Here is a 22,676-nt window from a genome sequence, read left to right as displayed (position 1 = left end):
GCCTTGTTAAATTTTGTATTTAACTATCCTTGGCACAAGTTATACAATTCCATTATTTAACAACTTTTAACAAATCTAAATTATATTCCAGGTAGTCATTTGCAAAAAAATTGTTAACAATTAAAACCTATTATAGAACCATGTACATCTAACTTATGAAGTTACAAATTTACATTACCTCTATTTTTCTGTCAATGCGAGGAAGAAATGAGAGATTAGGGTCAAACAATATTTAAAAAAAAATCCCAAATCTCAATGACAACTATTTTTTATTATTTTGGGGCAGACCTTTAAATTAGTGAAAATCAGTTTTATCAGTTATCCATGTTTTACTACCTATTAAAAAAATAGCTAGTGAGAAGCAAAATGAGGAAAATTTATATTTAAAAATAATGGTTTCCAAAAAGATTATGATAACAAATGATTCCAGTCTTTCTGATTTTCCTATAATATTCTTTATTTTTTTGCAACACTAGTTAAAGGATTTGATCACTGCCTAAGTTTGTCACTATGGTTTTAGAAATATATTTTCATTTTTATTTCCATTTATTAGGTACTATCAACATTTACATCAACATTCTAAGATAATACACAATAGGCTTACATAATTTATCATATTAACTATTAAGTATCTAGAAATAGAAAACTAAACTAAGATAACATCATGTGCACATTTCTTATTTTTTTTAAATATAACACATATAACACTTATAGTTTTAATCTTTTTCTAAATTTGCTAAAAGCAAATGTGTATATTGTTATTTAGTCTCTCACAATCTACACCTCTATCAGAAATTCTTATTTGGAATAGGGTAATTGAAATATTTAAAAGGCCAAATGGATGGAAAAGGATATATCCTGTCCCACTTACTTATTCCATCAGAATGACTCAGTTATTTTACAGCTCCTAATAACTGCTAATAACCTATTAATTCTGATATATTTGAAAAATTCATCAAAAGTTGAATATATAAGTAATAATAATTTAATATATGCGAAAACCAATATGCTAAACTAATAAGCCAAATGATGCCAAAACTGTGAATGTGCAAATTTGTAGTTTTCAGAAAACCTCCATTTAATATTTGAATGAGCACTAAAAATACACCCTTTTTTTGAGAGTGCTGATGTATAATTAGGATTGGTCACTGTTTGAGTTGCAAATTAAATTTGTATTGACTTTTATTTATTTTCTTTTAGAGAGCACATTCATTGTTTTGGCACATAATATTATTTATGCTTTTTAATATTAATTTATGCTTTGTTTTCAGTTGGTGAGTTTTATAATAATATATATATAATAATGTATATTAAATAATTACAATAATATTATAATAATATGTCCTCTATACATTGAAAATTAAAAGCTTGTAAAAAACCAAAATACTTTTCTTGATTGTTAATTTTTAAACTATTGTCTAACTATCCATCGCAAGAATGTATTATAAAGTGAAAAAGATATGTGAAGTAGTGGTAAAAAAAGATAGCACCGACAATATTTTTTTTTTAAATAGCCACATGCAAGAAGATTATAAATATATTACTTTAAAATGAACAGCCTTTAAAATCTCGACTTTATTACCTATGATCCTATTGTAGTGTCCTTATGTAGTGGCTCCACGCCAATAATAAAACTCAAAGAACATACTGATTTCTTTAAAAATTGACCACATTAGCAACTTATTACTATACCCAACGTCTTTTTTACTGAAAGGATCTTAAGATCATTTGAAAATTGTTTAAAATTCATAAAATCGTCGGACAATAGCATATGGATTATTCCTCCTAGCAAGTTTTATAATGTTCAAAACCAATTATTTTTATTTCCAAAACGAATATAAACATGTAGTTTACATAAAACAGAAGTTAATATTATTATAAAGTATTATGACTATGGTTTTTTGGTTTACAAAAACTAAATATGGCTTTATTGCAAAAAAATCTGCATCACTCAGGGTTTTGCAGCAACAAAAGCAGCAATGTCACCTGAAACTGACAAAAACCAGCTGCTTTTATTTTTGAAATAAAAAAGAATATTTAATTTTTTGGAATTTTTAATGTTTATTTATCAACATATTATTATAAAGTAAGTTAGAGATGAGCCAGGTTTTGAAAAAGTGTCACGGCTTTTGGGCTGCGAAACCTCATGAGGCTCATTAGGTCGTTAAACTTAGCGTTTGGAATTGGTAATGAACCTGTAAAAAAAATTACAAAAATTAATACATTTCAGTTTTATTTAAAACTTTCTTATAACTTACCATCGTATACCGGAAGGGGCAGCAAAAATTCTCCGCATCTTAAAGCTGAATTTCGGTCAAAGCGTTTTCGTATTAATCCAGACAAAACTGGTCCATTGTATGTTGAACGGTAGTAGATAAGGCAGCTATGATCAGATGATGCCACTATTTCCTTCAAAATCTGGATTTTAAATGGGCATTTTTGTAAATATATTATGTGATAAAATGATTTCCAATCCAGTATCATATATTGTGACACACTCACTACAACAAACGGCGATGGTTTGGAGCGGGAATGCCTAATGACTTCTTCGAACTCTTCCGGGACCTCAAAGGGGCTCTTCAACTCCCGCACAATCCTACATTTTTGTCACATTCCAAATAGGAGTGTCCTCTTATAGGAAATGTGATTTTTATTTTATTCAGATCATGAATTTTATTGTTTACTACAAAATGAATAAATCGAAAAATGGTAAAGTTTTTATTTTGTCCTCCGGCAGAGTCACAGAAGATTTGCAGTTCTTTAACATCGTCGTCTAAATAATTATTGATAAAATGGAGAAGAAAAGATGCAACTTCGTTTGATCCTTTTTTAGCCTCTCCTTCATGATAGGTATAAAAAATAGATTGACCCGAAGAGAGGACATGTACATTAAAGGCGTACATAGACAATCGGCGTTTATAATACACGTCGTTTGTGGCAATTTTAGGAATTTAAATATTTTTTGCAAAATCAATGCAGATAGCTTCCTTTTTGTTTCTTTTTTTTGCAGCTTTTTTGGCTTGCCTTTTCCTTGAATAAAACGCCTCAGCCTTTCTTTTATGCAACTCGTTCATAACGGTTAATTCTCTAATTTCATCAGTATCAGTCAAACTTTTAAGCTTAATTTGAAATTCATCACACGTTGCGCATGTGTCACTTCTAGGGTATCCAAAAGCAATATTGAATTCTTTATTAAAGATTGTTCTGTACGTTTCATACAAGACTTTAGCATTCAGATGCTTTTCCTTAAAGAGGTTAAACATCTTTTTGATTGTAAGTTCTAGTAAATAGGTCTTTTTTGTATCTTTTAGACAATAGTGGCTCTGACGACCCTTAAAACTTTTGATGTTTTCACACTTCCTTTATATAATTTATTTTATTTTTTGAAATCCCATAAATTTAACAAAAATCTTTGGCACACACCGGAATATCACCATCGCGAACTCGATACGCATAATCGATATGCATCATGGAAACTGGCAGTATTCTCGTTTTGACGAGGTCTTCTATGCTGGACAGGTAAGACTGTAATTAAATCAGCTAAATAATAATTTTGCTCATCATGAGAGCTCATAGCATTAAAATGTCTCAATATTTCTGCTCTTTGCGCCTCATTAAGTACCTCAAAGCACCTTAATCTTGAGCAATTACAACGCTGTCCATCTTCATGAGTGGATAACTTCAACATTTTAGAGACCTCTGACATCCGACCGGTTCTCTTTCTTTTTTTTTGAAGGCATAATTTTGTTCTCAAGGGATCCCTCCGAATCACTATTAGCCATAATGGTTTATTATTAATCACACAGACAAACAAGAAGTCACACTTTTGCGGTTACAATAATACTGGCACGTTTTTTAAAAATGAATATTGCATCAGCCGGTTTGTTTACATGACATCGCTGGTTTTTTTCCCTGTACCCTTCAATTGCACTATGAGCAGAATCACCTTCATTTTGACCATGATATCACAAATATTATATTATATATATATATATTATATTGAAAAAAAAAATTATTATTATTATTATATAAATATTACATTATATTGAAATCTATATACTTTGGTGATATGGTTCAAAAAAAGAAATAGAAATAGTGTCTTTTTATTTTTAGACAAACTTGCCACATGTAAAAACATCGATGTTATATACTATTGAATTTTTATTTTGACCACTACAGCCGTCTGAAAATAAGTTAATATTTTTAATACCATTCTTATAAAGAAAATTTAGGTATTTAAATGAGTGGCAATTTCATTGGAACCTCTCTTACTTAAAACTTCATGCCACAAAAAACAATGGCACTCTTTAGTCTTAATGTTATATACAGTTAAGATATAATTTGCTGATCTGCGTACATAAAATAACCTAGTCTCATTAGTGATTGGGAAAAAAATCACTTGCTGAAGGTCGAACACAGTGCAAACTTCTAAAGGATTAGGATTACTTTATTTGTGTTGTTTTTTTTGCGAACTTTTTCAACTACAGTAGGTTTCTTCTAGTTCCAGCTTTTTGACAGAATCACCTTTTCGATATGTAAAACACAATCCGCACTGATACACTTTTTTTCAGATTTTCCCTTACCAATCCCTACATCCTCCCTCACCAAGAACTCACTTATATACCTTAGCAAAAAAATTTACAACCATGTTCCTCTATGTATCAGACAAATCTTAGAAGTTAAGAAATTCAAAAAGAAATTAAAATCACTTTTATTATCCAGAGCATATTATAGCCTTGACGATTTTTTTAATGATTCCTTTTGACCTGTGCTCTGACATCATTTTAGTGTTTTAGTTTTGTTTCCTATTAAATATTTCAATTTACTTCCTCTAAATACTGTTTTATTGACAGCTTTACTTATTTTTTAATTAAATTTATCAAAAAGATGCTTTTTTTTTATTTTTTCAATTTGTTTTGTTATAATTAATTTTGTTAATGTGTGTAAATTTTATGGTAAAATGTTTTAGATGTTATGTTTGTTTGAAATTTAAAATTTAAAGTGAATTTGGAATTTTTTGTTTTTCGGATGCTTGTACACAAGATTTTGTTTTGTCTTACGTAATATAGCACATTTTCTTTCTTTCTTTTGGATGGAAAGATAAACGGAGTCCACGAAGAACATTAAGGTAGAGTGCATAACTAACTTGCTCAATATTGTCAGTATGTAAATCACGCATGGTTCAGTAAGGTAATTGTCATCGGGTGTACGCCTGTTCGTCGTATTTGAAACTTCAATATTTTCGTTCGCCAGTTCGTCAAATCTTCAAATTTATTATTAAGAGTTACGCCTAGACCTATTTTCTTCATGTGAAAACCAAGAGTTACAACGAGATCGTATTTTTTGAGATACGCCCCTTCGACTTAATAGGGATGAAGTTCTCAAAGTTCTTATTGTATCAATTAAAATTTCCATACAAGGACACTACTTATCATTGAACCAACTATGGACAAGTTATACTTTTAATATAGATATTTCTACATAAGGACTTTCAAAAATCATGTTAAAAATTCTACTATAGGTCGATTTTAGAAACATCCAGGGTGTTTCTGAAAACTGGTACCTAGGGGTTTTTTGGTATGAGAAACTCGAAAATGGGCATTTTTTTGTTGTGGCCGATAGAGCCGCTCCATACTGCACTGTTGATGGTGTAAAATGAAAATAACTAGATGATGATTAGAGAAATACTTAGAATCTTAAACAACCTTCAAAATTTGGGTCTCAATGGCAACATCTTCCAAGCGCATGTCTCTAAATTTAACAACATGGGTTTTTTGATAGGTTAAGAGCTAGGTGATTAGCATCACACCAATCCTTGATCTTTTGAATGTCAAGAGCAATAATATTTTGCAAATCGAGTGGGTTGTCCATGTCCAGTGACGACAGTGCTGTACAATCATCAGCAAAAGCTTCAATCTCTCCTGAAATATCAAGGTTTAGCAAATGAGAGAATTGGGCCCAACACAGCCCCCGAGGGACACCATACAAGTAATGATTTTGCTATCCAATGCTCTGCCCTTGATAAAGACTGACTGGGTCCTGTCTAATAGATAAGACTTAATCCATTACCCCAATTCAAATAAATCAATAATGGTAAACTTTTGGCGTCATCACGTCTAGAAGTACCTATTATATATATATATATTATATACCTAATTTTGTTTATATTAAACCTTCGAGATGTAACCTTTATTTTAATGAACCTTACCACCATTAAAGAAAGGAAGTGTGCGACTAAGAATAAACTATGTTGCTTTTTTTCACTGGTCTTATGGATTTTTCACATCAGAGTAAATTAATAAAATCTGTAAAGCATTATGCACAGACTGATATATTTATTGTATCAGCACAATTATTGATTATTGAATTTAGGTACTTGTTAAGTTTTTATCTGATATAAAACACAATAAAAAAAAATGGAATTTCCTCCAATTTTACTTTCACTTTAATGCGTACTTTAAGTGAACACCAACCTTATTAATGTTTTTCTTATAAGAATATTTGTATTTTAAAATTTCTCTTTAATTAATTGTAACTGAATTTTGGTTTCTCAGGTCAGCCCCAAATGGTAAAAATAGTACAAAGTAAACCCATTGGTGGACTAGTAACAACCACTGTTGGCAATGCTGTGAAAATGTTTAAGTCTAGTACAGCTAGTGGAGACACATCGCAGGTAAATATACTGAGTAATTTTCATTTATTTAGTATAGTTTTTTATATTGATCTTGTATTTAGTAAACTGAATTAACAATACTGAAAATTTTGCCTAGTAAAATCTTTTATCTATATTAATATTATAACTGTATTATGAACATCAGTAAATAGTTTTGCAAGTATATACCTATAAGGGCGCCAAAACCCTTTTCAAAGTCAAAATCAAGTTTATTGTGCATTAATATAGCATATATACACAAAAGGTGTTATTCGCGTAAAACGATCTTTCATAACACCATACATTATACATACAATTACGGTACTGTTAAAAAAAGATTAATAAGAAGCAAACAGTTAAATAAAAATAAATATACAGACAACTTAAGCCTACTAACACAACCCAGACGTAGAGTATTGAGAAGAGCAAAACAAAAAAAAAATTAAGCTATCATCTGTTGTAAAAACTTGGTGTATTGATTCTTAAAAAAATAATGACCAGAACCAGCCATCAGCAAATCATTTGAATTGAGAAATTCCACCGCACGGTAGGCAAAACAGTTTTCAAATTTTGTTGTGCGATGAAAGGGAATATCAAAATGAGCCACATTTCTAAGGTTAAGGTTATGTAAAGTGCCCCTTGCAGTCAAATATTATGTAAGATAAGATGGAGAGTTGTGTTTTATAATTCGATATACAAACATAGCAAAGTGGAGGTAAACACAAAATTGTATTTTAAATGTTTATTATTGATATATAATGGAGTAATGTGGTCGAATTAACGACCTCCATAAGCAAAACGCATACACATATTTTGAGCCAATTGTGTAAACGACCAAAATTTTATAAATAAGCCACGAGTGCTCACAACAAATATATATTCCAGACTACCGGGCTTTTCCTTTTTAAAATACATTCTACCAGATCTAAAGTTTATCCAAACAGTTGGATAACAGATGTGGCTAGATTCCCACCATAGTTCGAAGGCTCATTAGTATTCTTATCACGTCCCAGCCTAGGGTTGCTTTTAGCACCATGTGGTCTCATTTTGAGCCCGGTACTTTTCCGTAGATTACAGTCGGCCTTCCTGACTACACTTCACGACCTCGTGAAGCTAGATTCACTAAAAAAAAAACAAAAAAAAACTTAATTAGTTACCTATATTATAAACAAATTCAGAAGACGAAACACATTTTTCGTCTACTAATAGTTGCTACCGATATCATCATCATCAGTAACTGTCGTAACAAAAGGTTTCATTCTATCTGAAGGACATATGCAGTCCTACAACGTTTTCATCCTTGTAATTCGTTCACTACATAGCGATCATTATCAAGGACTTTCGATACTTTTGCGGACCTTTAAACTTCGGTTCAAGCTTTCAACTTCTTCCGTCATTGGAGACCTTACTTGCTTGAACTAACATATGTTGGCCAACAACGTATTTCCTAACAGGGGCATGCCGCTTATCGTAATACTCTTTTTGCATTTGTTGCCGTTTTCGAGTTACCTCAACAACCTCATTCCGTATTAACTCTAGGTCTTGCCGTTTGTCTTCGCATGCGACCTCTAATGACAGATAAGAGTCATTTACACCACGTGGTCGATAACCAAAGAAAATCTCGTAAGGCGATTTTCCTGTTGTGGAATTAACTGTAGAGTTAATTCCCCACTTACCTTTATTTATAACCTCATCTTAACGGGATTCATCCTCAATAAAAGCTGTCAGAGCCGAGAGGATTGAGCGATTCATTCTCTCCACTTGCCCATTAGCTCTAGGTGTAGCTGTGGCACATAGAACGCGCTTAATACTTACGACTATTAACGAAATACAAAAGTCCGAAAAACTTTTGCTCGTAAACGCTGTTCCTCGGTCACAAATTATTCTTCTTGGAACACCAAACATTTCAATTATGTTTTCCAGAAAACGTAACACTGGCAAAGTTTTGATGCTAGGAACTGCTTTTAAAAAGACAAACTTCGTAAATGCGTCGACGACGACTATCAAATAGGCATTTTTTCTTTTACTCGTATATAACAAACGGTCCAAGATGATCAATGTGTATTGGGTCCATTGGTATACTCAGTTTTTCTATTGGGTTAAGTCTTCCAGGACGTTTCCCAGATGGCATTTTATTATACAAACATCCGTGTACTTATGGCTCCTAAAGTTTTATCCACTGTAAAGTGACCCGGTTGTTGGTCTGGACGATTCTTTAGTTTTGCTACCTGGACTCAGCAGGTATTGGCTTCGTGACCCAATAAATTGCATTTCTTACAAACCATCCTTTTATTAGGGCAATTGGATTGATAATGCCCTATACCCTTGCAATTGAAGCACTATACACTATTTGGAGTTTTCTTGTGTTCTTCTTTCTTTCGTAACTTGCGGTCGCGATGTCGGTAATCCGTTTTATTGGCACTATGATAGCCTAACATTCTTTTCGGTGGCTGTATCTCAACGTACTTGTCCTCACGTAACGTTGACAAGTATTCCTGGTATAAAGTTTCAGGCGTAACGTAACGGCCTGCTCGTGCTCCATTTTGAACGGTTGTATCGGTAATTCCATCAATAATGCACGACACAACATTCCTTCCAGTAATCTGACGGGTACGCAAGAATTCCATTTTATTAAAATAGTAATTGGTCATAGTTTCACCCCTTTCTTTAGTTCTGGCCATCATTTTTCTTAACGCCATTGCGTAATCCAAATGATCTGGAAATGTTGAAATTAAAAACTTCCACTCAATCCAAGAACTCGGTTATTGCTGCAAGCCATTGTACCAGTTGCGAGCCATATCTCTTAGACGAGATCTGATATATGGTGGTTACGTCGTCCCAGTTATTAATATTTCTTATCTGGTCTATTTTTTTTAGCCATACAACAGCTGATAAATTTTGATTTTCGGGATCAAACTCTGGGATACAATCGCTTCTCACTGCTAAATGCCTTACTTCTGTTTTAAGGCGTTCAATACGTTCGTGTACAGAATTTCCAACTGCGGAAGAGGTCGATTGTGTAGAAGTACTTGCCATAGCATCCCGTTGAATTATGTCAATTGTTTGTGTCGGTAAAGGAGGAGTGTTGCAACGGTCAACGATTCCACATACATTAGAAACCGCCGGTGACTGATTTTCTTTTTCTGGTAAACTGTTGATAGATCTTTTTGACTTACCCCCGTATAAGGGTTTAGAGGAGCGTTTTCCGTTTAAGTTTAATCTGTACCTCTCAGAATCTGACTCACTAGAGGACGACTCACTTGAAGTAGACATATCACGTTTGGAATGTCTTTTACTACGGCCCATCGTAACAGGAAGTATCCAATAAAAACTTACAAGCAAAACTATATACACCTAACCACTAACAAAAATCCATATCCCGTGAAAGTCCAAACAAAAACAATATATACCCGTAACGTAACACGGAATTAATCAAAGTCAAAAGTCTACTAATAAACGTAACAAATTATAGAAAATATTAGTTAACATCGAAGTTCAACCCCGCACCTAAACTGTAAACGACCAAAATTTTATAAATAAGACACGAGTGCTCACAACAAATATATATTCCAGAGTACCAGGCTTTTCCTTTTTAAAATACATTCTACCAGATCTAAAGTTTATCCAAACAGTTGGATAACAGAGGTGGCTAGATTCCCACCATAGTTCGAAGGCTCATTAGTATTCTTATCACGTCCCAGCCTAGGGTTGCTTTTAGCTCCATGTGGTCTCATTTTGGGCCCGGTACTTTTCCGTAGATTACAATTGTATTTTAGTTTTATACTCTTCTGTAAGGGACCTGTAGTAAACCGAGTTACAGTAGTCTAGCTGTGGCAGGATTAAGGATTCCACCAAGAGGGATTTAATATGGTCAGAAAAAACAGAGCACAGCTTCTTCAAAACATGCTGCCGAAAATTGACCGCAACATCCATTACAAGGCCCAGATTCTAGCATATTTAACAGACGGGATAATTACTCGTTTTATATGAATGGTTGTAAAATTGAACCTAATGAACTAAACCATTTGGAATCAAAATCTTACTCCTTTAAATATACGTCGGCACCAAAAAGTTTAGTTTCTCTATTAATTAAAATATTACTTAACGACTTTAAAAGTACATTGTTGTGCCCACTTTGAAAATTGCCCGAAATTACAACGACAAAGTTTGCCAGTGCACCAAAAACTTGGCAATATAATCTTATCTTGGATATGAAACGTTCAGAAATTTAAAGTTTGCTAATTACGTTCCGCGACTTTTCTGTATAATAGATGTAAGAAGTTTTGGCTGTTTACGGAACTCAGATTGAGGTATAATGAAAGTAAATAAAAATTAGAATATAATGGTTCGTGTTATTTATTTTTTACTACCCACGAGGCCAAACCTATAAGATTCGTTGTTGACCTTGTAAGACTTTTCAAATAAAATAAACGTGATATATTTTTTTATTTTTGTTAATCGATTATTATTGGATTAAGAAGCTCTGATTAATTTTTGGTATTACAGTACAAATCCTTGTTGTAAAGGTATTAAGTAAAAATACAAGTTATATCATTCATAATCTAATTGACTTCTATCAGTTCAAAAAAAATCTAAATATAGTAAAGCTGTGTATTTTGTAAGTTGATCTATTTAGAACCCCTTCAATACTCAAAGGTTGCAAACTTAATTTTAATTTATTATCTAGCATTATTTGTATTTTATATAATTTATATAAATCTGTAAAAACGACCTTTACTTAAGGGTATATTACATACAATAACTATTTCTATTGTATGTAAATATCTGAAATATATAATATAAATAAATTCTAATGCAAGTGGCAAATAGAATGTTAAATCTTAGAAAAAAATTGCAATGAGTTTTATTTTTATCTTTGAACTGGATTAGATAATTAATTTTTTCTTGTCAAATTTATTTCCAAGTGTCTTAAGTAGCTTCGTAATATTGTTTTTATATTATAATATGTAAATTTCTGTCACCAATCTTTCTGGGGATAGTTTTCCAAAGAAAATATTTATGACGTCTCAGTTCATTTCGTGTTGATATGATATGTGACCCACTTCAGATTTCTTTATCATTTTTCAGCAAAAAGGGAGTTTTTAGTTTTAATGTTAATTTAAAAAAACGCACTAAGACCACTCAAAACATCCTTTTAATACCACTACTGTAGGAAAGGTGCACCTGCACCATCCAAAAGTAAACAATGAGCTACTAACTAATGAAAACTACAGCGTTGTCGCTGTGTGTGGAAAGTTGGTGATTTAAAGAATCCAAATTAAAAATATTAATTATTATTAGTGTTTAGTGTAAATATAGTACAAAATAGTTTTGGTTATTAACACGTTAACTGCCGTGTGACATAAATGTGGGTTTCTCATGTTACTTTCAATAATAGCCGTGTGACATATTTGTGGTGTCTCAGAAGTAATTATGTACCAGTTACTACGAAAGAAAGGCGCGAATGAAAGTTGATTAGAAATGTTGAAAAAATTTAAATTCACAGTAAGCAGCCTGTGGGCCTACTTTGGGTGGAAATGTTACGGTAGATGAAATGCTTCTGGGTTTTAGAGGTCACTGTCGTTTTAAAATGTACATACCCAGTAAACCTGAAAAATATTCAGTGAAGGTGCAATGCTTAGCTGATACCAGAACTCATTATCTGTACAACACCTATATTTATTGTGGTAAAGGTAGCGGCACTTCAGAGGACTTGACTGATGAAGAGAAGAAGGTGGCTATTCCTACGCAAGCTGTTGATCGCCTTTGCAAACCACTATTTGGGACCAACAGAAATGTCACGGGCGACAACTGGTACAGTTCAATTGAACTAGTGGATATTTTATAAAAAAATAAATTCACGTACGTTTTTACACAAAAAAAAGCGTGAAGTACCTCCTAAAGTCCTTCCGTCCAGAACAAGAGAAGTAGGGTCATGTCTCTATGGCTTTACCAAATCAATAACTTCATTATTGATCAACATTTTTGTTGATTAAAATACAGCATAAAAGCAAGAAAGTTGAAAAAATAAACGAAATACATCCAAATTCAAACATTTAAAAATTATTTGGTACAGTTATGTACCTGAAAAAAGCGTCCAGATTCTCTTTGAAGCTTTTGATAACAAATAACGCATAGACATCTGTTACCAACATCTTCCAAGGAATGTTGACGCCTTAAAAAGTTGAAAGGCTTGCAATGTTCTAAGGTTGACGTTCTTCCAAAGCAACATTTTGCCTGGGTGGCTCAATATCAAGACCTAAGAGACTGTTTACGATCTCCTGCGTGAACTTTGTGATGGATCGTTTTTCATTCGCTACTTCTTGATGTGAAATACAGTATTGGCCATAAAAGTTAGAACTTTTAAAATTTTTCCAATGTTTTAAATTTATATTTTATTTTTGTACATCCAATCAATAAACATATTGATAAGTAAAAAAAAAGTATACCAGAATTTCAACCTTATCAACCTTACCAATATTTCTTATTGTTTCAGACAATAAGAAATACTTTAAATTTTTGTGCTAGACAAAATGCTTGGAACTTTTTATAAAAGATGTATTTTACAGGCAGTCTTTGATACACCAGTGTGCAAGTGGGTTCTTTTTATTTATTTTATTTTGTGTTACCATGGGAAAAGGCAAGCGACATTCGCCAAAGAATTTTAGATTTTTACAATCAGGGTGTTAGGCAGCGTAATATTGCTCAAAGACTAAACGTTCCTAAGAACACCGTGTCACGAATAATTAAGAAATATCGTATATTTGGAAATGTGGTACCAGGTAAAAGCACTGGAAGACCTAAAGCCACGACTGCCCGTGTAGATAGGCGAATTTTAAATATTTCCCAGAATGACCCATTTTTGTCATCCTCCAAAATTTTACAAAAATTAAATGAAGGTGAGCCTTCCAATATCTCTGCAAGAACGGTAAGAAGGCAATTGTGTTCTGGTGGACTTAACAGCTACAGACCTGCTAAAAAGCCTTTGCTGCGGAAGAAAAATGTCAAGTTACGCCTACAATTTGCAATGGATCATCTTAACTGGACTGTACAAGATTGGAAAAAAGTGCTATTCAGTGACGAATCTAAGTTCAATCTGTTTTCCAGTGATGGAATACTCCATGTAAGACGACCGAAAGGTGACAGACTCAAGAAAAAGTTTATCCGACCTACGGTTAAACATGGAGGTGGTAAAGTAATAGTATGGGGATGCTTTTCTTGGTATGGTACTGGGCCAATACATAAAATTGCGGGGAAAATGGATCGATTTATGTATCGGGGTATTTTGCGAAATATAATGGAGCCTTACACATTTGAGTCTATGCCAGTAAATTTTGTATTCCAGCATGATAACGATCCAAAACATTTGTCAAAATTGGTAAAAGAATGGTTGGACCAAGAAAAGATCACAGTTTTAAAGTGGCTGGCCGAGAGTCCAGACTTAAACCCGATTGAAAATTTATGGGAACAGTCAAAAATGCTGATGAACTATTTCATAAGCTTGTTGAAGCCTGGACTCACATTGACAGACAAATAATTGAAAATTTGAATGAATCAATGCCCAAAAGAATGCAGGCAGTAATTAATGCTAAGGGTTACCATACCAAATATTAATTATAATATTATGGTTTCAATAAATTATGTTTTATGTCGTTTTTGAATAAAAATCATTTAGTTCCAAGTATTTTGTCCAGCTTTTTTTAAATTTTTATTCCGAACTGCTACTGGTGCTGAATTTTTGTCAACATTTAAATTAATTAACACTAGTTTTTCGTGTACAACAACTTTATAAAAGAAAATAAAATGCTAATTAAAATGCACACAAAATATAATAAATTTTCAAAAGTTCCAACTATTATGGCCAGTACTGTATGTGCATTTACCAATAAGAAGCTCAATAGCGTGAAGTGATGTAAGACTTCATTTGATCCAAAAGATCAATGTAGGCTTTATGTTTGTTGTAGTCAACTATCGCAGCAGGTTTTTGAAATTCTTTATCATGGTTACTAACTCATCAGTGTGTTTTGTGGATAAGGTAAGCACATCTTTTTTGTCCTTCCACTTTTGGACAATTACACCTGAGGTGCTTTCAGCTGCCTGTTTCTCCTTTATTGAGCTTTTTGTTAACATTTTGCTTAGGATTTATTTTTCGATTTGATCAAGGAGTGCCAACTAAGTGAGTGTTCCTGGCAAGTAGAGCATGTGCCAAAACCACATTTGTATGATAATTATCTGTAAAAGTAATACGTCCTTTGTTAAGTAAGTCATTTGCAAGAGTGAGTACTACTTTTTGTGATGAAGATTGGCCCTCTACCTGATCTTGTCCACAATAAAACAGCATACTATAATTATATCGCTTTTCGATGCACAGCTTATAACGTTTTATTCCAAACTTGTGCATTCGGAGGAAAAAGGATCCCTAATGCGGATGCTACGTACGACTCTGCTTCACGAAATGACAGGCTCAGGCAGGTGGAAGTGAACGCAACATTTATTGCACACGGCCATTGATTTAAGTTTTATGTGTTGAGGCGGCGCACAGTGGAACGTCTCAATATAAAATCAGAGACATACAGAATAAAATTTTGTTTATTTTTTTACCATTTAACTTGCATTAAAATTCATAGCAATCACCTATTATTATTTTCGTAATGAAACTTTGTGGTATTGGTGTCGTAATACAGCAAGTTTTTGCTTTAAGTGTAAGCTATTACGAATTTCGATATTTTTTAAGTGTACTAAAATATAAAAAAAAATTAAAATGAAATTTTATAATCAGTCTGTATTTTTGTCACATAAGTATCAAATCTTGCTGATTGATTACTAAGCTATTAACATTTACAAACCGCTTTGTTCATCAGAAATATAATATTAACTACAATAAACTATGTAAAAATTCTAAAAAAATACACAGGTCAAAGTCTTGGAAGCTAGAAAATTGAAGATTCGCCCTACCATTAATATCAAAATAATTGCTGTAGTGTAGTTATTACGAAAATGTGACTACATTTATCTGTTACAACAAAATCTCAGTATATATGCTCAAAGCGTTATTTTTTGACAGTTGATTAGCACAAAGATATGCGCGTTGTTAACTAGAGGTTTAATGCTTTCAAAATTTAAGGTTATTTATAATATTACTGTGTAGAGTCAGATTAAGTATTTTTTGTTAGTAAGCCATTGTTAATAATTATTTTTATATTATACTGACTGCTATTTTTATTTAGGATACTTAATATGGATACTAAATACTTATTCTTTCTTCTTTACAAACGTTTGTCTCTAAGTGATAGAAATTAATTATTTATGTAGAGTGCTAAATTTTCTTTTTTTGGCAATATACCCAATTAAATAAAAAGTTCAGTACAATAATATATTACTCGTATTGCTTTAAAGAAAACCATTGGCATGCTTTAGTTTGCAGACAGTGTAGGTTGCTGGAAAACTCTTACTATTTTTATATATTATATGTAGGGAACTTATTTTTGTTTTTCATTGTTAATTTGATCTTTAGAAAATTTTATTTAAACCCATTAGTTTAAGCTTTGAGTTATATAACAAGTTAATTAAGTAAATTATACTTTCCATACCTTTTGGCGTTAGTAATACCTTAATTTATTTTTTAATAAGCCAAAAATTACTTTACCTTTTAACTTTGTCAATTTTGTATTATTTACGCAGTAATTTAAGCAATTTAAATAAGAAAACGAAACCAAATTGGTAAACTTGCTGCAAGTTGCAATTAAGATTTGTCACATATGCGCTGTTACGAAACAAGTTGATTTCTCAAAAAAAAATGTAATAAAAGTCCTACAGAAATTAAGTTATAAACCTGAGTTTCAATAATAAATTGAAAAATAAATATCTGTATTTTGCGTTCATCGTCGTGATATTTTATTAGAATACGCATTAATAATTTATTATAGCAAATGTTGTACCAAACAACTGACGAAAACAAAATTGTGGAAGAAAATCCAGGAATAAGCACAAGGTTAGCCCAACAGGTCCTAGAAGTGAAACATGTAACAGCGTGGCGCATATTACATGAGGCCCAACTGTACCCTTATCACGTCCAGAAAGTCCTGGCGTTGCTGCCTACAGACTATCCCCTAAGAGTAACATTTTGTGAGTGGTTTTTGCAAGAAAATGCTCGAAATGCGCGTTTTACAGCTGATATTTTGGCCACCGATTAAGCTATTTTTACTCGTAATGGTATAACCAATCTTCATAATACCTACACATGTTTGGTCCTTTGAGAATCCTCACGCAGTGTTCCAGACAAGCTTCCAACATCGTTTTTCTTTAAACGTGTGGGCAGGTATTGTCGATGAACGTCTAATTGGACCGTTCATATTGCCAGATCGGATGGATGGTCACCAGTATTTGGAATTTCTTCGGAATGATTTGCCGGTCCTTGAAAATGTGCCATTGGCGGTCCGAGCACGGATGTGGTTTATGCACGATGGTGCACCTCTGCATTTTCGTTTAGAAGTTCGTGATTTTTTGAATCATGTACACCAGATACGCTGGATCGGAAGAGGTGGACCAATTGCATGGCCTCCACGGTCTCCCGACCTAAATCCTCTGGACTTTTTTTTTATGGGGACACTTGAAAAACGTGGTATACCGTACTTCAGTTCAGAATATTGAAGAATTGCGTGACCGAATCACAGTGGTTGCCGATAATTTGAGACTTCAGGAACAGCAGGAAGGAGGTGTATTTGAATTAGTGCGCCAAAATTGGATTAAACGTGCCCAAGCTTGCATTAGAGTCAATGGAAACAATTTTGAACAGCTTTTATTAAGTAAGTGAACTGTTAAACTATATTATTTTATTATCTCGATATCTGTAGGACTTTTATTAAATTTTTTTTGGGAAATCAACTTGTTTCGTAACAGCGCATATGTGGTTAAAATTTTTCGGATAAGTTGTGAAACACCCTGTATATTAAAGTTTCCTATCCTTATTTTTCCTTTTTTTTATGATTAAAATAATAATAGTTAAAATACATTTGATGAATACAAAAACACCCTGTATATACAGGTCACTGCAATGTGTTAACTGTAAACTCTAATGCTAACTTATAGAAAAATATTGTCTATTTTTCATTAGATCAGACCTATAATTAGTTATTTTTAGCACGCCTTTTTAAAAATGAATATAAAAATTGAGAATTACATTTGTATATTATAACGATTAATTAACCTCCAAAAAATAAATATTATATAAAATGTAACAACGTCCCGATATCTCCATATAGGCGTTCCACTGTGCGGCGTGACAAGTGCGGCAAGAGTATCATAAAAAAATTACCAACAATTTTTTTTGTAAAACAAGATATTCAGTATTCTAGAACTATATAGAGTATTCTAGAATACCACAATTAACTTTTGGAAAAAAAAATTGGCCGGAGGGACTGATTTTTATTCAGCATTACGGCAATCAATGTGTTAAACGAATTTCACTCTTCCTGGTTTATAATAAAGAATGCAATTCAGTTTCTGCTAATTATAATAATTTATTATACTATTTTCTTCTGTTAAAATTCGGTAATCACTGGCAACATGGAATACTAAGCATGTTTATTAACAAAATATCCTCTCTTGTGCTCAATCCAAAGCAGCCAATGTTTATTTAGTGTTCTAAGACAAGGCCCAATATAACAAATTTAAAAATACGGATGTCACAGTTACCAGATCGGCTTTTGCTAATCACGTTCTTGACTGCAAACATAATTTTCCCAACAGCCAAAATATAAAAGTACTTCATCAGTGTAATAAAAGTAAAAAACTAGACTTGCTGGAGGCAATGGAAATTAGTAAAGTTTGTAAAAGCCCAGATCTATCCTGTGTTAATGAAAGGTTTGAATTTGATGGCCACCTAGTTTTTAATAACCACCTCAAATAATTTTAGACTCTCAAATGATTGTGAGATTTCTGAAATGTAACAAGTAATTTGATTGTTTAGTTAAGTTCTTTATATATAGATAGTGCCACTTTATTGTAAGCTTTGTTTATTTATGTTAGGTGTTTTGTGTATGTTATGGGAAGTTTTTTGTTGAATTTGCTTTTTAGGTCTGATGATGCTCTAGTCGGGCGAAACATGTAACCTTCGTCATTTTATTAAATGTTTCTGTGATGCTGTAGATTTTGTGTTTTTGCCTTTTTATAAAAACTTAAACTAAAGTCCATCGAGTCAACTACCGAAGGCCTTAATAAAATAAATAATTTGCATATAATATGACCGTGCTGCAACAGAGTTGCACCCGCCGTCCGCCCCCGCGTCTTCGGATTACCGCCGGGACGGCCTACGACATGACGAATGGCTCAATCGATTCGGTTTTATATTTTCCGGGAAATGCGAATTTATATCGCTCGGCTCAATTATTAAATTTTATATTTAATGCTAACCGAAACGGCGGTCGTTCCGCCGTTGTCGATTAAATAACAACGGCTCTGTGCAAGCAACAGATTTACGTTGATTAAAGAGCCAATATACCAGGGCGGAAAATGACCTTTTCCGTTGTACTAATTTGCTGCATTTACCGTATATTATGTTAAGAGATCAATTTACCTTATACCACAAGACGTTTTATGGGTTGGATTTTGAATAAATTATTATAAAGAAATAAATGTTATTAAAACATAGGACATGGATACAGTTGCATAATAAGATTGCATATCAAATTTCAAATCAAACTGATTAGCTTCGCTATATGTTGGAATTTGCAAATAAGATACTACGAATTTTCTTCGTTTACTTGGTAAAATTTATAAATCAACCAAGAATGCCTTATCTTTTAAAAGTTTTTTCATTATTGTTTAAAAATCTTGTGGAGAAAAAAATAAGAGTATTTCTTTATTGTAACTATTTGGTCTCTGTTTATTCAGATAAAAGATTTGTTTTTGATATTTTCTATAAATACAAGTCAGTTTCAACAAGATCGTTGCATCGCGTTAGTAAATATGGGTCGCGCAAAGCATTGTAGCCCTGAAGAATGGCGTCTAATTTTGCAATTGAGGAGTCAAGACAAATCCTATGCATTTATTGCGAATATGCTTAAAAGATCATCTTGTGTAATCTCCAGAGTTCAACAACCTTTTTCCACATCTATCTCTATAAAACAAAACTTTAATTATATAGTTGAGTGGCCAGAAAAGTCCCATTTTTAAACAAAATTAATATAAAACAAAGACTGACATAATTTTAATGAAAATTTTCAAATTGGTGCAACATTCTTTTTAGTGATGAGATGAAGAATAACTTATTCGGATCAGATGGAAGATTATTCGTTAGAAGGAGGAAGAATGAAGAATATAATCATAGAAACACAATTAGCACAGTTAAACACTGAGGTGGAAATATCAAACTGTGGGGCTGTTTTCCTACAATGGAGTAGGTCCCATATTTTGGATTAAAGAGACCATGACAAAAGAAATTTATTTTAATATCTTGTATAGAGTCATGCTACCATATGCCAAAGAAAACATGCCTATAAGATAGGTATATCAACAAGATAACGAGCCTAAACATACGGCACGGATTGTTAAACAATGGTTTACACAAAATAGGGTTTCGGTTCTGGAATGGCCATCACAATCGCCTGACTTTAACCCTATTGAAAACCTTTGGAAGGAGCTGAAAAACCGAATAGCTTGTCAAAAAAACAACAAATAAAGATTTATGGAGAGAAGTTCAGGAAGCTTGGTATTTCATCCCAGTTGAAACATGCCAAAAGTTAATCGATTCGATGCCACCAAGATGCGCAGCCGTCTTCAAGATTAAAGGTTATTCTACAAAGTACTGACTCGCTTATCTAATGAAGTGGTTTGTTTTGCGGTACATTGTAATTATAAATTTTTATGGCCATTTTTGAAAAATACTCCTATTTTTTTTTGCCCATTATAAAACGTGTAAGAAATAAATTATTTATTTATAATTACAAATTAAACTGGCAAAGAATAACGTGTATTTTTTTTTTCACTGATGCTTACGTTGTACAAAAATGAAATTGTTATGGTTTTTTTCTCTATGTTGCACAATATATTATTAGGAATATTCAAATAAAACCAGGCACACTTTTTTTGGCCACCACTGTATATTCGTTTTCAAATTACGGGTGTCAACCAGGAAATAACAACTTATCGAAATACGAAAAGAACCAATTACACACAGAAAATGCTTTCATAATATGAATGGGTACTGTATTTGCAATACCTAAATGACATTTGTGATTAAATTATGATGTAACCTTTGGTTACACGATATAAATACTCAGCTATGCTGAGGCCCGTTTGGCTAGCTTGTACGGGTTGGCTTGGGGAGTTTACAGTTGGTCCCCTAGATGCGCCACACACGATTCACAAGGTGAATCCACTAACCTACCAGCATACCCATGTGTGTAGGGACAGTGGGATAAATATTATGATGATTAACTTAACTTTTAACTGGCGAGCGACGCACGCTTTTATTTACTGTACAATTTTTATTAATTTAAACTAGAAGTTTTTTAAAATTTAATTGTGATTTTGATATGGGAGATAGTAGTGATGGTAATGATTTTAGTGACGAAAAGTCTGATACATTTGGTATTAATGGAAAACGAAAAACTTGAAGTTCTTCCGTTGGATCGGTAAATATATCACGAACAAATTTTGACCACACTATAGGAACCCCATTGGAACACGGCAAACCAAAATGAATCTCTGATAAGAAAAGCAAAATTCAAGCGATAAACACAACAATAAATACCATCGATAGCGGAGATTCGAAGATACCAGGGATACACGATAAGATCGGAGAACCTATGCCAATACAGTCAGGTAATTTAAAAAATAATGAAAACAAAGATATAGAATATAGTATATTTAAGCCGTACAAGTCAATCCTTAGAACTCCTCCTCAGGATAATATTGGTAATCCTAAAAAAGATCCTCAAGAAACTGGAAAAAGGGATAGATCCAATTTTTCTCCAGAACTTGAATTTCTAAAAAGACCTTGTGAGAGAACTACACCAACTAATCAAGAACCACAAAAGGATAAGAGTGAACTTAACCTGGAAAAAATAATACTAGATGCCTTTTCAGCTCTAGATAAAATATCAGAAGTGCCCCATTTAAAAATTAATGCTCACACTAATATGGACATTTTAAAACCAACCATAAAAAGAAGCAGTGAAACATATCGAACCAATAAAACTTATGCTGAAATTACTCAAATTAAAAAGCAAATCAACACCACAGAAAACACCTATGGAAAATCCGAAAAAGTACAATGGAGTACGCCAAAAGAACAGAAAAAGCTTGAAACTATAATTACAGTAGATAAGGCTACAGACAATGCAACAAATAAAAAAAAAAAAACATTTTTGGAGGATCCAGAAATATTAGGTACTTAAAGAGCGGTGCAGTGATAATTGAAAGCCATAATAAAGAACAACAAGAAATTTCAGTTTTTCTTGTGTTGCGTTAAAAGATAAAAACCAAAAATTAAAGAAACTCAAAATTTAGACCCAATGTTTATGCTAACTGGATTGAGAAAGGGACTAACAGAAAACGAATTGCTGGAAGACATATTGAAACAAAGTTTAGTAAATTAGTAACCAAGGATATAAAAGTTATTACAAAACGGCCATGTAGAGAGAACTGGATACTCCAAGCACCACCTGATATTTCCAAATGTTTTAAAATGTCCCAACTGCTTAAAACTTAAATTAAAACCTGAAGATAGCCAACATTCCGCCAGAGACTTTCAATGTCCAGTTTACCAACGAAGACTTACACAGTATCAAAATAACATCAACTACTCTTCAACCCAGTCGGTTTTTCCATCAACAATCTAGAACACAACGCACGTCTGAAAAGTATAATCCCTCAAAATGTTCTATATCCCTAGGAAATGCTGTTGACTTCCTAAATGCTACATTGATGTTACAAGAGGAATGTGAAATTCTGTGCCTTAGCGAACGTTGGAAGTCCGAAGACCAGTTAAAAAGGATAGCGATTAATAATTTTCATTTAGTGT

At 32.7% G+C, this 22,676-nt stretch overlaps 1 protein-coding gene across 1 annotated transcript in view; it reads left to right on the top strand.

Annotated features, from left to right (window-relative positions):
* LOC126744841 (transcription factor Dp-1) overlaps nt 1–22,676 on the top strand; it is a 65,192-nt gene that overhangs the window by 6,199 nt on the left and 36,317 nt on the right. The window contains exon 2 of the mRNA XM_050452400.1: nt 6,555–6,673. Coding sequence (XP_050308357.1) covers nt 6,555–6,673 — 119 coding nt within the window. The remainder of the gene's footprint in view (nt 1–6,554; nt 6,674–22,676) is intronic.

This window comes from Anthonomus grandis, chromosome 15, assembly GCF_022605725.1.
Source record: "Anthonomus grandis grandis chromosome 15, icAntGran1.3, whole genome shotgun sequence".
NCBI classification, from domain to species: domain Eukaryota; kingdom Metazoa; phylum Arthropoda; class Insecta; order Coleoptera; family Curculionidae; genus Anthonomus; species Anthonomus grandis.
This window is presented reverse-complemented; position numbering and strand designations above follow the sequence as displayed.